Consider the following 13,326-nt stretch of genomic DNA (forward strand, 5'->3'; position numbering starts at 1 on the left):
GAGGTTAATGAAATGTCATGCAGCTTTATGGTTCTCGTTATTTCGTCAGCCTCAATACTGCCTGCAATTCCTTCGACATAAAGGATGAATCAGCGCCGTGGTACCAACTTCTTCCGTCGATAGCTCAGTTAGTAGAGCAGTGGAATGTAGAGGTTTCAACTGTGGACATTCATAGGTCGCTGGTTCGAATCCGGCTCAACGGAGCAATCTTTTATATTTTTTTCTTCATGTTTTATTAGTGATTTATTGCCACATGTGCAGCACCATAACGTACAATGTGAATAAAACATCTCATACGCGACACAAAGTGTGCTGGCACCCAAAGTTTATATGCGAGACGATTGGGAAGGTTGTAGAAACGTCGCCATTTTACTAGCATCGGGGGTAAATACGCGTGAGAAGGTAAATAAATGTCATGCAGCTTCATGGTTCTCGTTATTTCGTCAGCCTCAATACTGCCTGCAATTCCTTCGACATAAAGGATGAATCAGCGCCGTGGTACCGACTTCTTCCGTCGATAGCTCAGTTGGTAGAGCAGTGGAATGTAGAGGTTTCAACTGTGGACATTCATAGGTCGCTGGTTCGAATCCGGCTCAACGGAGCAATCTTTTTTGTTTTTTTCTTCATGGTTTATTAGTGATTTATTGCCACATGTGCAGCACCATAATGTAAAAAGTGAATTAGAACATGTCATACGCGTCACAAAGTGTGCTGGCACCCAAAGTTTATATGCGAGACGATTGGGAAGGTTGCAGAAACGTCGCCATTTTACTAGCATTGAGGTAAATACGCGTGAGTGGGTAAGTAAATGTCATGCAGCTTCATGGTTCTCGTTATTTCGTCAGCCTCTAAACAGCCTGCGATTCCTTCGGTATAAAGGATGAATCAGCACCGTAGTACCGCCATCTACCGTCGATAGCTCAGTTGGTAGAGCGGTGGACTGTATAGGTTTTAACTGCGTACATCCAGAGGTCGCTGGTTCGAATATGGCTCGACGGAGCAAGCTTTTTTGTAGTATTCTTCATGTTTTAATTAGTGATTTATTGCCACATGTGCAGCACCATATAGTATGAAGTGAATTAGAACATGTCATACGCGTCACAAAGTGTGCTGGCACCCAAAGTTTATATGCGAGACGATTGGGAAGGTTGTACAAACGTCGCCATTTTACTAGCATCGGGGGTAAATACGCGTGAGAAGGTAATTAAATGTCATGCGCCTTCATGGTTCTCGTTATTTCGTCAGCCTCAATACTGCCTGCGATCCCTTCGGCATAAAGGATGAATCAGCGCCTTGGTACCGCCGTCTTCCGTCGATTGCTCAGTTGGTAGAGCGGTGGACAGTATAGGTTTTAACTGCGTACATTCATAGGTCGCTGGTTCGAATCTGGCGCGACAAAGCAAGCTTTTTTGTAGTATTCTTTATGTTTTAATTAGTGATTTATTGCCACATGTGCAGCACCATAATGTATAAATTGAATTAGAACATGTCATACGCGTCACAAAGTGTGCTGGCACCCAAAGTTTATATGCGAGACGATTGGGAAGGTTGTAGAAACGTCGCCATTTTACTAGCATCGGGGGTAAATACGCGTGAGAAGGTAAATAAATGTCATGCACCTTCATGGTTCTCGTTATTTCGTCAGCCTCAATACTGCCTGCGATCCCTTCGGCATAAAGGATGAATCAGCGCCTTGGTACGGCCATCTTCCGTCGATAGCTCAGTTGGAAGAGAGGTGGACTGTAGAGCTTCCAACTGCGGACATCAATAGGTCGCTGGTTCGAGTCCGGCTCGACGGAGCAAACTTTTTTTATTCATTATGTTTTAATTAGTGATTTATTGCCACATGTGCAGCACCATAATGTACCAAGTGAATTAGTGAATTAGAACATGTCATACGCGTCGCGAAGTGTGCTGGCACCCAAAGTTTATATGCGAGACAATTGGGAAGGTTGCAGAAACGTCGCAGTTTTACTAGCATCCGGTGTAAATACGCGTGAGTTGGTAAAAAAATGTCATGCAGCCTAATGGTTCTCGTTATATCGTCAGCCTTTATACTGCCTGCGATTCCTTCGGCATAAAGGATGAATCAGCGCCGGAGTACCACTTTCTGCCGTCGATAGCTCAGCTGGTAGAGCAGTGCACTGTATAGGTTTTAACTGCGTACATCCATAGGTCGCTGGTTCGAATCCGGCTCGACGGAGCAAGCTTTTTTGTGGTATTCTTTATGTTTTAATTAGTGATTTATTGCCACATGTGCAGCACCATAAACTACAAATTGAATTAGAACATGTCCTACGTGTCGCGAAGTGTGCTACCACCCAAAGTTTATATGCGAGACGATTGGGAAGGTTGCAGAAACGTCGCCGTTTTACTAGCATCAGGGGTAAATACGCGTGAGTGGGAAAGTAAATGTCATGCAGCTTCATGGTTCTCGTTATATCGTCAGCCTTTATACTGCCTGCGATTCCTTCGGCATAAAGGATGAATCAGCGTCGTAGTACCGCCATCTGCCGTCAATAGCTCAGTTTGTAGAGCGGTGGACTGTATAGGTTTTAACTGCGTACATCCATAGGTCGCTGGTTCGAATATGGCTCGACGGAGCAAGCTTTTTTGTAGTATTCTTTATGTTTTAATTAGTGATTTATTGCCACATGTGCAGCACCATAATGTATGAAGTGAATTAGAACATGTCATACGCGTCACAAAGTGTGCTGGCACCCAAAGTTTATATGCGAGACGATTGGGAAGGTTGTAGAAACGTCGCCATTTTACTAGCATCGGGGGTAAATACGCGTGAAAAGGTAATTAAATGTCATGCAGCTTCGTGGTTCTCGTTATTTCGTCAGCCTCAATTCTGCCTGCGATCCCTTCGGCATACAGGAAAAATCAGCGCCTTGGTATCGCCATCTTCCGTCGATAGCTCAGTTGGTAGAGCGGTGGACTGTAGAGGTTCCAACTGCGGACATCCATAGGTCGCTGGTTCGAATCCGGCTCGACGGAGCAAGCTTTTTTTATTCTTTATGTTTAAATTAGTGATTTATTGCCACATGTGCAGCACCATAATGTATGAAGTGATTTAGAACATGTCATACGCGTCACAAAGTGTGCTGGCACCCAAAGTTTATATGCGAGCCGATTGGGAAGGTTGTAGAAACGTCGCCATTTTACTAGCATCGGGGGTAAATACGCGTGAGAAGGTAATTAAATGTCATGCGCCTTCATGGTTCTCGTTATTTCGTCAGCCTCAATACTGCCTGCGATCCCTTCGGCATAAAGGATGAATCAGCGCCTTGGTACCGCCGTCTTCCGTCGATTGCTCAGTTGGTAGAGCGGTGGACAGTATAGGTTTTAACTGCGTACATCCATAGGTCGCTGGTTTGAATCCGGCTCGACGGAGCAAGCTTTTTTGTGGTATTCTTTATGTTTTAATTAGTGATTTATCGCCACATGTGCAGCAGCATAATATATAAAGTGAAATAAAACATGTCATACGCGTCACAAAGTGTGCTGGCACCCAAAGTTTATATGCGAGACGATTGGGAAGGTTGTATAAACGTCGCCATTTTACTAGCATCGGGGGTAAATACGCGTGGGAAGGTAAATAAATGTCATGCAGCTTTGTGGTTCTCGTTATTTCGTCAGCCTCAATACTGCCTGCGATCCCTTCGGAATAAAGGATGAATCAGCGCCTTGATACGGCCATCTTCCGTCGATAGCTCAAGGATGAATCAGCGCCGTGGTACTGTCATCTTCCGTCGATAGCTCAGTTGGTAGAGTGGTGGACTGTAGAGGTTCCAACTGCGCACATGCATAGGTCGCTGGTTCGAATCCGGCTCGACGGAGCAAGCTTTTTGTGAGATTCTTTATGTTTTAATTAGTGATTTATTGCCAAAAGTGCAGCACCATAATGTATGAAGTGAATTAGAACAAGTCATACGCGTCACAAAGTGTGCTGCCACCCAAAGTTTTTATGCGAGACGATTGGGAAGGTTGTTGAAACGTCGCCATTTTACTAGCATCGGGGGTAAATACGCGTGAGTGGGTAAGTAAATGTCATGCAGTTTCATGGTTCTCGTTATTTCGTCAGCCTCTATAAAGCCTGCGATTCCTTGGGCATAAAGGATGAATCAGCACCGTAGTACCGCCATCTTCCGTCGATAGCTCAGTTGGTAGAGCGGTGGACTGTAGAGGTTACCATTGCGGACATCCATAGGTCGCTGGTTCGAAATCGGCTCGACGGAGCAAGCTTTTTTTATTCTTAATGTTTTAATTAGTGAAAAATTGCCACATGTGCAGCACCATAATGTACCAAGTGAATTAGAACATGTCATACGTATCGCGAAATGTGCTGGCACCCAAAGTTTATACGCGAGACGATTGGGAAGGTTGCAGAAACGTCGCAGTTTTACTAGCATCGGGGGTAAATACGCGTGAGTGGTTAATTAAATGTCATGCAGCTTTATGGTTCTCGTTATTTCGTCAGCCTCAATACTGCCTGCAATTCCTTCGACATAAAGGATGAATCAGCGCCGTGGTACCGACTTCTTCCATCGATAGCTCAGTTGGTAGAGCAGTGGAATGTAGAGGTTTCAACTGTGGACATTCATAGGTCGCTGGTTCGAATCCGGCTCAACGGAGCAATCTTTTATATTTTTTTCTTCATGTTTTATTAGTGATTTATTGCCACATGTGCAGCACCATAATGTATAAAGTGAATTAGAACATGTCATACGCTTCACAAAGTGTGCTGGCACCCAAAGTTTATATGCGAGACGATTGGTAAGGTTGCAGAAACGTCGCAGTTTTACTAGCATCGGGGGTAAATACGCGTGAGTGGTTAATTAAATGTAATGCAGCTTTAGGGTTCTCGTTATTTCGTCAGCCTCAATACTGCCTGCAATTCCTTCGGCATAAAGGATGAATCAGTGCCGGAGTACCGCCATCTGCCGTTGATAGCTCAGTTGGTAGAGCGGTGAACTGTATAGGTTTTAACTGCGTACATCCATAGGTCGCTGGTTCGAATCTGGCGCGACAGAGCAAACTTTTTTGTAGTATTCTTTATATTTTAATTAGTGATTTATTGCCACATGTGCAGCACCATAATGTATAAATTGAATTAGAACATGTCATACGCGTCACAAAGTGTGCTGGCACCCAAAGTTTATATGCGAGACGATTGGGAAGGTTGTAGAAACGTCGCCATTTTACTAGCATCGGGGGTAAATACGCGTGAGAAGGTAAATAAATGTCATGCACCTTCATGGTTCTCGTTATTTCGTCAGCCTCAATACTGCCTGCGATCCCTTCGGCATAAAGGATGAATCAGCGCCTTGGTACGGCCATCTTCCGTCGATAGCTCAGTTGGAAGAGCGGTGGACTGTAGAGGTTCCAACTGCGGATATCCATAGGTCGCTGGTTCAAATGCGGCTCGACGGATCAAGCTTTTTTTATTCTTTATGTTTTAATTAGTGATTTATTGCCACATGTGCAGACCCATAAGGTACAAAGTGAATTAGAACATGTCATACGCGTCGCGAAGTGTGCTGGCACCAGAAGTTCATATGCGAGACGATTGGGAAGGTTGCAGAAACGTCGCCGTTTTACTAGCATCAGGGGTAAATACGCTTGAGTGGGTAGAGTGGGTAAGTAAATGTCATGCGCCTTCATGGTTCTCGTTATTTCGTCAGCCTCAATACTGCCTGCGATCCCTTCGGCATAAAGGATGAATCAGCGCCTTGGTACCGCCGTCTTCCGTCGATTGCTCAGTTGGTAGAGCGGTGGACAGTATAGGTTTTAACTGCGTACATCCATAGGTCGCTGGTTTGAATCCGGCTCGACGGAGCAAGCTTTTTTGTGGTATTCTTTATGTTTTAATTAGTGATTTATTGCCACATGTGCAGCAGTATATTGTATAAAGTGAAATAAAACATGTCATACGCGTCACAAAGTGTGCTGGCACCCAAAGTTTATATGCGAGACGATTGGGAAGGTTGTATAAACGTCGCCATTTTACTAGCATCGAGGGTAAATACGCGTGAAAAGGTAATTAAATGTCATGCAGCTTCGTGGTTCTCGTTATTTCGTCAGCCTCAATTCTGCCTGCGATCCCTTCGGCATACAGGAAGAATCAGCGCCTTGGTACCGCCATCTTCCGTCGATAGCTCAGTTGGTAGAGCGGTGGACTGTAGAGGTTCCAACTGCGGATATCCATAGGTCGCTGGTTCAAATGCGGCTCGACGGATCAAGCTTTTTTTATTCTTTATGTTTTAATTAGTGATTTATTGCCACATGTGCAGACCCATAAGGTACAAAGTGAATTAGAACATGTCATACGCGTCGCGAAGTGTGCTGGCACCAGAAGTTCATATGCGAGACGATTGGGAAGCTTGCAGAAACGTCGCCGTTTTACTAGCATCAGGGGTAAATACGCTTGAGTGGGTAGAGTGGGTAAGTAAATGTCATGCAGCTTTATGGTTCTCGTTATATCGTCAGCCTTTATACTGCCTGCGATTCCTTCGGCATAAAGGATGAATCAGCATCGTACTACCGCCTTGTGCCGTCGATAGCTCAGTTGGTAGAGCGGTGGACTGTATAGGTTTTAACTGCGTACATCCATAGGTCGCTGGTTTGAATCCGGCTCGACGGAGCAAGCTTTTTTGTGGTATTCTTTATGTTTTAATTAGTGATTTATTGCCACATGTGCAGCAGCATATTGTATAAAGTGAAATAAAACATGTCATACGCGTCACAAAGTGTGCTGGCACCCAAAGTTTATATGCGAGACGATTGGGAAGGTTGTATAAACGTCGCCATTTTACTAGCATCGGGGGTAAATACGCGTGAAAAGGTAATTAAATATCATGCAGCTTCGTGGTTCTCGTAATTTCGTCAGCCTCAATTCTGCCTGCGATCCCTACGGCATACAGGAAGAATCAGCGCCTTGGTACCGCCATCTTCCGTCGATAGCTCAGTTGGTAGAGCGGTGGACTGTAGAGGTTCCAACTGCGGATATCCATAGGTCGCTGGTTCAAATGCAGCTCGACGGATCAAGCTTTTTTTATTCTTTATGTTTTAATTAGTGATTTATTGCCACATGTGCAGCACCATAACGTACAAAGTGAATTAGAACATGTCATACGCGTCGCGAAGTGTGCTGGCACCAGAAGTTCATATGCGAGACGATTGGGAAGGTTGCAGAAACGTCGCCGTTTTACTAGCATCAGGGGTTATACGCTTGAGTGGGTAGAGTGGGTAAGTAAATGTCATGAAGCTTCATGGTTCTCGTTATATCGTCAGCCTTTATACTGCCTGCGATTGCTTCGGCATAAAGGATGAATCAGCGTCGTAGTACCGTCATGTGCCGTCGATAGCCCAGTTGGTAGAGCGGTGGACAGTATAGGTTTTAACTGCGTACATCCATAGGTCGCTGGTTTGAATCCGGCTCGACAGAGCAAGCTTTTTTGTGGTATTCTTTATGTTTTAATTAGTGATTTATCGCCACATGTGCAGCAGCATAATGTATAAAGTGAAATAAAACATGTCATACGCGTCACAAAGTGTGCTGGCACCCAAAGTTTATATGCGAGACGATTGGGAAGGTTGTATAAACGTCGCCATTTTACTAGCATCTGGGGTCAATACGCGTGGGAAGGTAAATAAATGTCATGCAGCTTCGTGGTTCTCGTTATTTCGTCAGCCTCAATACTGCCTGCGATCCCTTCGGCATAAAGGATGAATCAGCGCCTTGATACGGCCATCTTCCGTCGATAGCTCAAAGATGAATCAGCGCCGTGGTACTGTCATCTTCCGTCGATAGCTCAGTTGGTAGAACGGTGGACTGTAGAGGTTCCAATTGCGCACATCCATAGGTCGCTGGTTCGAATCCGGCTCGACGGAGCAAGCTTTTTGTGGTATTCTTTATGTTTTAATTAGTGATTTATTGCCACATGTGCAGACTCTGGGCAGCTGAGCTCAACCAAGCCTGGACGGTTGCATCATCATCGACATCCACGAGCCCGACACCTATAAAAGAACAAGGACCTTCAACGGAGCGCTGTGGGCTTGGTGTCTGTGCCACTGCACGGATCACTAATCAATTCGCTCCCGCTATGCAGATGGTCCGTTACGTCATCGCTCATCTGCTGCTACCTGCGCTTGCGCATGCGGTAGCGCCGGCGGAACATGGCTTCAGCTGTCCTGGAAGCGACGAAGGCAGCGCATGCCCTCTGCCTATCGTCAAATGCCTGGCTCGACCAGAAGAGGGACTCTGGGCAGCTGAGCTCAACCAAGCCTGGACGGTTGCATCATCATCGACATCCACGAGCCCGACACCTATAAAAGAACAAGGACCTTCAACGGAGCGCTGTGGGCTTGGTGTCTGTGCCACTGCACGGATCACTAATCAATTCGCTCCCGCTATGCAGGTTGGTGAGCCCTACGTTGTCTTTTCGAAAAGATCTGGTAATTACTTTCTGGTACAGCTGCCAAGCCCGCATTGCTGTATGGTTATTATTGCCGAGTGTGTCCATGTAATTCGTGCACTACTAATTCTAGCTGGAGATGTTGAAACTAACCCTGGCCCTTCAAATATCTCTGAGAACCTTCTTGCTGAATTGCGTAAGCTATCTACAGGTCAAACACAACTAATTGCAGAAGTACAGGGCTTGAAGTCTCAGCTCGGTAACACCGATAAAACAATTGGCGAACTGAACAAAAGATTATCAGACCTTGAAAGTCATTATCAGTCTCTGGTACCACTTCGAAAAGAAATAGAAGTCCTGCGCGTTAACACGGAGCAGACCTCCTGCAGAATCTTTGCACTAGAAGCCCGTATTGATGACGCTGAAAATCGCTCAAGGCGGAACAACCTAATATTTTACGGTATCCCGGACCCTTCCGCATCTGAAACATTTTCTGAATCGGAGCGGCTGGTAATGAATCTTTGCCGGGACAACCTACAGGTTCACTTAGAACCAAGAGATATCGAACGCGCGCATCGTCTCGGTCGACATTCACCTGAACGCTCCCGGCCCATAATCGTGAAGATTGCTCTGCACAAGACAAAAACTGCAATATTATCGAATGGTCGCAAGCTTAAGGGGACAAGTTACGGCATAGGTGAAGACTTCTCACGCTCAGTCCAAAATGCTAGAAAACAACTAATTGCTTTTGCGAGAAGTAACAACAAGCCATTTTCAATGCACTTCAAAACACTGCACATGAATCAGAAGCGCTACATTTTCGACGCCGAATCAAACACCGTCAAAGAACTATCGTAGCAATCAAGCCACCGGGAAAAAAAAACGACCGCTGTTGCGGTTACTAGCAAAACTCTTTCACTTTCTGTTATTTACACTAACATTCGCAGTTTCCTACCCAAACGGGAACTTATATCTAGCACTGTATCATCCTCTGAAAGCAATGTGCTATTACTTACCGAAACGTGGTTAACTGATGACATCCGTGATGACGAAGTTCTGTCAGAATTACCAAACTTCCAGTTGTACAGGAATAACCGCGCATCTACTCGTGGTGGCGGTGTACTCATTGCTGTTCACGAGCAATTATCTTGCTCAGTCGTACATATTAAAACAGAGCTAGAAATGCTCTGGGTACTTATTAAGGCACATCCTCAGTCCGTTGTACTGGGCGTTTGCTACCGACCACCCCGTGCTAGTTCCAATTTTAGCAACCAACTTAATCAGGCCATGTGCCAGCTCACGTCTGCTCATCCAAACGCGCACGTACTTTTATTCGGTGATTTTAACTTCCCACAAATAGAATGGCGCACCAGCAATGTGCATTCATCTACGGGTGTAGGTGAAGCTAATGCGTTTCTTGATATTTGCCTAAACTTCAACATGACCCAGCTAGTCACAGAGCCAACACGTGTATCGCAAGATACAGCCAGTGTCCTGGATCTGATACTAACCAACAATCCTGAAAGCCTGTCACGCATTCACTATCTACCCGAAATCAGTGACCATAAGATAATTCACGCCACTTTTTCTTTTCAACCGCTTAAACGAGAAACCTACAAAAAAACGATCCATCTATATGACAGAGGGGATTACGAAACAATAAACGAAGCTCTTAGCGCATTCTTCCACACTTTCCAAGCAACTTTACATCAACACACAGTAGATACGAATTGGACCCGCTTTATCGGTAAACTGACGGAGCTAACCGATAAATTCATACCTAAAGTCACCTTCACAAGCACCTGCAACAAACCCTGGTTTACTAAAAATCTAAAACGCCTTGAAAATAAAAAGAAACGTTTATTCCGATCTGCCAAACGTGCAGGTCAACCGAGTGTATGGGATAGGTACTATGAGGCTGACCGCAATTATCTTTTAGCCCTGCGCAAAGCAAAAAACTTCTTCTATAACACAGACCTACCCAAGCTACTGCAGACTAATCCCAGACAGTTCTGGAAAACACTTAAGGCTGACAAACCGCGTGACACTGTACTAACCCTTGAATCTGGTGAAGCTATTACTGACGGGGAATGTGCGAATCTATTCAACGCTTCTTTTGCTACAGTTTTTACTGATGAACCAAGCATACACTCCCGCATACCTTCACTTGGCTTTAATTGTAATCATGACATGCCAGCAATCAATTTCTGCGCAAATGGAATATTGTCTATAATAGAAAAAATGAAATTGTCATCCTCTGCGGGCATGGATGGTATCAATTCCAAAATTCTAAAAAATGTTAAAGAGAGTGCTTCGCTTTTTCTTGCTCTAATATTTTCCCAGTCCCTTTCCTCAGGAATCATCCCATGTGACTGGAAGATAGGGAAGGTCGTTCCGGTCTTCAAATCAGGCGATAGAAACTCTCCACTTAACTATCGCCCCATCTCCCTAACAAGCGTCCCCTGCAAGATCATGGAGCATGTCATCTACTCCCACATAATGAATTTTCTCGACAGCAATAATTTTTTTCACCCTTCACAACACGGCTTCCGCAAGGGGTTGTCGTGTGAAACACAGCTGGCAGCCTTCTTGCATGACATTCATACTAACCTCGACGTTAACGTGCAAACTGATGCCGTTTTTCTTGATTATGCTAAAGCATTCGATAAGGTGCCTCATCAACGATTGTTCGCTAAACTTTCCCAACTAAATTTACATCCCACCGTCATAAAATGGATAATAGAGTTCCTTACTAATCGATCACAACGCGTCGCTGTAAATAACCACCTGTCTACTGCCATCCCAGTAACATCAGGTGTCCCTCAAGGCTCCGTCCTTGGCCCGCTACTATTTTTAATCTATATTAACGACTTACCTTTGCATGTAACCAGTAATATACGTATGTTCGCAGATGACTGCGTTGTCTACCGCACAATACTAAACACCTCTGACCAGTTAACCTTAGAGAACGATCTTACTAACGTTTCGAAATGGTGTACCACTTGGTTAATGACACTAAACGTAAATAAATGCAAAACTATGTCATTTACGCGTAGCAATAATCCGCTCATGTTTCCGTACACAATCAACAGCTTACCCCTAGAACTGACTAACTCTTATAAATACCTAGGTGTCACCGTGACTAGCGATCTGATCTGGCGTACGCATGTCCAAAACATCATTTCATCGTCTAACAAAACCTTAGGCTTTTTAAAACGTCACCTCAAAAGTGCTCCAATGCAAGTAAGATTACTTGCCTACACATCACTAGTGCGACCGAAATTGGAATACGCATCCGCCATCTGGGACCCGCACCAAGCATACCTCATCTGCGCTCTAGAATCAGTTCAAAACCGTGCAGCTCGCTTCATTCATTCTTCGTATTCATACGACATCAGCGTCACATCACTAAAATTACTATCCAATCTTCCATCGCTCGCTCTTCGTCGGCGCATTTCTTCTCTTTGTCTTTACCATAAATTTTTTCACAGTTCAATCCTGCATCAACCATCTTACATCAAACCCGCAACACGCATATCAGCCAGGACAAGCCACACGCAGCAGGTTTCATTAATGCGCGCTCGAACATCAACATTTCTCGCGTCATTTTTTTCCCGCACAGCAAAAGACTGGAACGACCTCCCTTTTTCCATTGTCGACATAATATGTCCATCTTCTTTTGCACAACATGTCACTGACCATCTTCTAACAAATAACCTTTAAGTGCTTTTTTGAATTACATGTTGGTTACGTGTGTTATTTATTGTACATGCATATTTCCTTGTAATATGAAGAAATGTATATAGTTGAAACCCATGTATTGATTACGTTTGTTAAATATTATTCCCACCCCTTATGTAATACCCCCATTGGGGGTCTTTAAGGAAAATAAACTGACTGACTGACTGACCATAATGTATAAAGTGAAATAAAACATGTCATACCCGTCACAAAGTGTGCTGGCACCCAAAGTTTATATGCGAGACGATTGGGAAGGTTGTATAAACGTCGCCATTTTACTAGCATCGGGGGTAAATACGCGTGAAAAGGTAATTAAATGTCATGCAGCTTCATGGTTCTCGTTATATCGTCAGCCTCAATACTGCCTGCGATCCCTTCGGCATAAAGGATGAATCAGCGCCTTGGTACCGCCGTCTTCCGTCGACAGCTCAGTTGGTAGAGCGGTGGACTGTAGAGGTTCCAACTGCGGATATCCATAGGTCGCTGGTTTGAATCCGGCTCGACGGAGCAAGCTTTTTTTATTCTTTATGTTTTAGTGATTTATTGCCACATGTGCAGCACCATAAACTACAAAGTGAATTAGAACATGTCATACGCGTCGCGAAGTGTGCTAGCACCCAAAGTTTATATGCGAGACGATTGGGAAGGTTGCAGAAACGTCGCCGTTTTACTAGCATCAGGGGTAAATACGCGTGAGTGGGTAAGTAAATGTCATGCAGCTTCATGGTTCTCGTTATTTCGTCAGCCTCAATACTGCCTGCGATCCCTTCGGCATAAAGGATGAATCAGCGCCTTGGTACCGCCATCTTCCGTCGATAGCTCAGTTGGTAGAGCGGTGGACTGTAGAGGCTCCATTTGCGGATATCCACAGGTCGCTGGTTCAAATCCGGCTCGACGGAGCAAGCTTTTTTTATTCTTTATGTTTTAATTAGTGATTAATTGCCACATGTGCAGCACCATAACGTACAAAGTGAATTAAAACATGTCATACGCGTCGCGAAGCGTGCTGGCACATAAAGTTCGTATGCAAGACGATTGGGAAGGTCGCAGAAACGTCGCCGTTTTAGTAGCATCAGGGGTAAATACGCGTGAGTGGGTAGGGTGGGTAAGTAAATGTCATGCAGCTTTATGGTTCTCGTTATATCGTCAGCCTTTATACTGC

The 13,326-nt window shown here is 44.7% G+C and overlaps 2 protein-coding genes and 13 non-coding genes across 15 annotated transcripts in view; all 15 read left to right on the forward strand.

Moving 5' to 3' along the window:
• LOC142803787 (uncharacterized) overlaps positions 1–13,326 on the forward strand; it is a 373,950-nt gene that overhangs the window by 329,145 nt on the left and 31,479 nt on the right. The gene's annotated exons all lie outside the window — the stretch shown is intronic.
• On the forward strand, positions 512–601 carry TRNAY-GUA (transfer RNA tyrosine (anticodon GUA)). Its single transcript is given in 2 exon segments — positions 512–548; positions 566–601. It is a non-coding gene; the product is annotated as a tRNA-Tyr (tRNA).
• TRNAY-GUA (transfer RNA tyrosine (anticodon GUA)) lies at positions 1,710–1,799 on the forward strand. The gene is given in 2 exon segments: positions 1,710–1,746; positions 1,764–1,799. It is a non-coding gene; the product is annotated as a tRNA-Tyr (tRNA).
• TRNAY-GUA (transfer RNA tyrosine (anticodon GUA)) lies at positions 2,114–2,203 on the forward strand. The gene is given in 2 exon segments: positions 2,114–2,150; positions 2,168–2,203. It is a non-coding gene; the product is annotated as a tRNA-Tyr (tRNA).
• Positions 2,914–3,003, forward strand: TRNAY-GUA (transfer RNA tyrosine (anticodon GUA)). Its single transcript is given in 2 exon segments — positions 2,914–2,950; positions 2,968–3,003. It is a non-coding gene; the product is annotated as a tRNA-Tyr (tRNA).
• TRNAY-GUA (transfer RNA tyrosine (anticodon GUA)) lies at positions 3,756–3,845 on the forward strand. Its single transcript is given in 2 exon segments — positions 3,756–3,792; positions 3,810–3,845. It is a non-coding gene; the product is annotated as a tRNA-Tyr (tRNA).
• Positions 4,155–4,244, forward strand: TRNAY-GUA (transfer RNA tyrosine (anticodon GUA)). Its single transcript is given in 2 exon segments — positions 4,155–4,191; positions 4,209–4,244. It is a non-coding gene; the product is annotated as a tRNA-Tyr (tRNA).
• TRNAY-GUA (transfer RNA tyrosine (anticodon GUA)) lies at positions 5,350–5,439 on the forward strand. Its single transcript is given in 2 exon segments — positions 5,350–5,386; positions 5,404–5,439. It is a non-coding gene; the product is annotated as a tRNA-Tyr (tRNA).
• On the forward strand, positions 6,155–6,244 carry TRNAY-GUA (transfer RNA tyrosine (anticodon GUA)). The gene is given in 2 exon segments: positions 6,155–6,191; positions 6,209–6,244. It is a non-coding gene; the product is annotated as a tRNA-Tyr (tRNA).
• Positions 6,560–6,649, forward strand: TRNAY-GUA (transfer RNA tyrosine (anticodon GUA)). Its single transcript is given in 2 exon segments — positions 6,560–6,596; positions 6,614–6,649. It is a non-coding gene; the product is annotated as a tRNA-Tyr (tRNA).
• On the forward strand, positions 6,960–7,049 carry TRNAY-GUA (transfer RNA tyrosine (anticodon GUA)). Its single transcript is given in 2 exon segments — positions 6,960–6,996; positions 7,014–7,049. It is a non-coding gene; the product is annotated as a tRNA-Tyr (tRNA).
• LOC142803786 (uncharacterized) lies at positions 7,658–13,132 on the forward strand. Its single transcript, XM_075889815.1, has one exon. It carries the CDS (start codon positions 7,950–7,952, stop codon positions 9,279–9,281), a length of 1,332 nt encoding a protein of 443 aa, XP_075745930.1. The 5' UTR covers positions 7,658–7,949; the 3' UTR covers positions 9,282–13,132.
• TRNAY-GUA (transfer RNA tyrosine (anticodon GUA)) lies at positions 7,810–7,899 on the forward strand. The gene is given in 2 exon segments: positions 7,810–7,846; positions 7,864–7,899. It is a non-coding gene; the product is annotated as a tRNA-Tyr (tRNA).
• Positions 12,582–12,671, forward strand: TRNAY-GUA (transfer RNA tyrosine (anticodon GUA)). The gene is given in 2 exon segments: positions 12,582–12,618; positions 12,636–12,671. It is a non-coding gene; the product is annotated as a tRNA-Tyr (tRNA).
• TRNAY-GUA (transfer RNA tyrosine (anticodon GUA)) lies at positions 12,974–13,063 on the forward strand. Its single transcript is given in 2 exon segments — positions 12,974–13,010; positions 13,028–13,063. It is a non-coding gene; the product is annotated as a tRNA-Tyr (tRNA).

The sequence above is a fragment of the Rhipicephalus microplus genome, chromosome 3, assembly GCF_043290135.1.
Source record: "Rhipicephalus microplus isolate Deutch F79 chromosome 3, USDA_Rmic, whole genome shotgun sequence".
Classification (NCBI taxonomy): domain Eukaryota; kingdom Metazoa; phylum Arthropoda; class Arachnida; order Ixodida; family Ixodidae; genus Rhipicephalus; species Rhipicephalus microplus.

What these genes read in the sequence shown, in the direction of transcription:
- LOC142803786 (XM_075889815.1), top strand. Translation starts at nt 7,950, where the DNA reads ATGTGCAGACTCTGGGCAGCTGAGCTCAACCAAGCCTGGACGGTTGCA.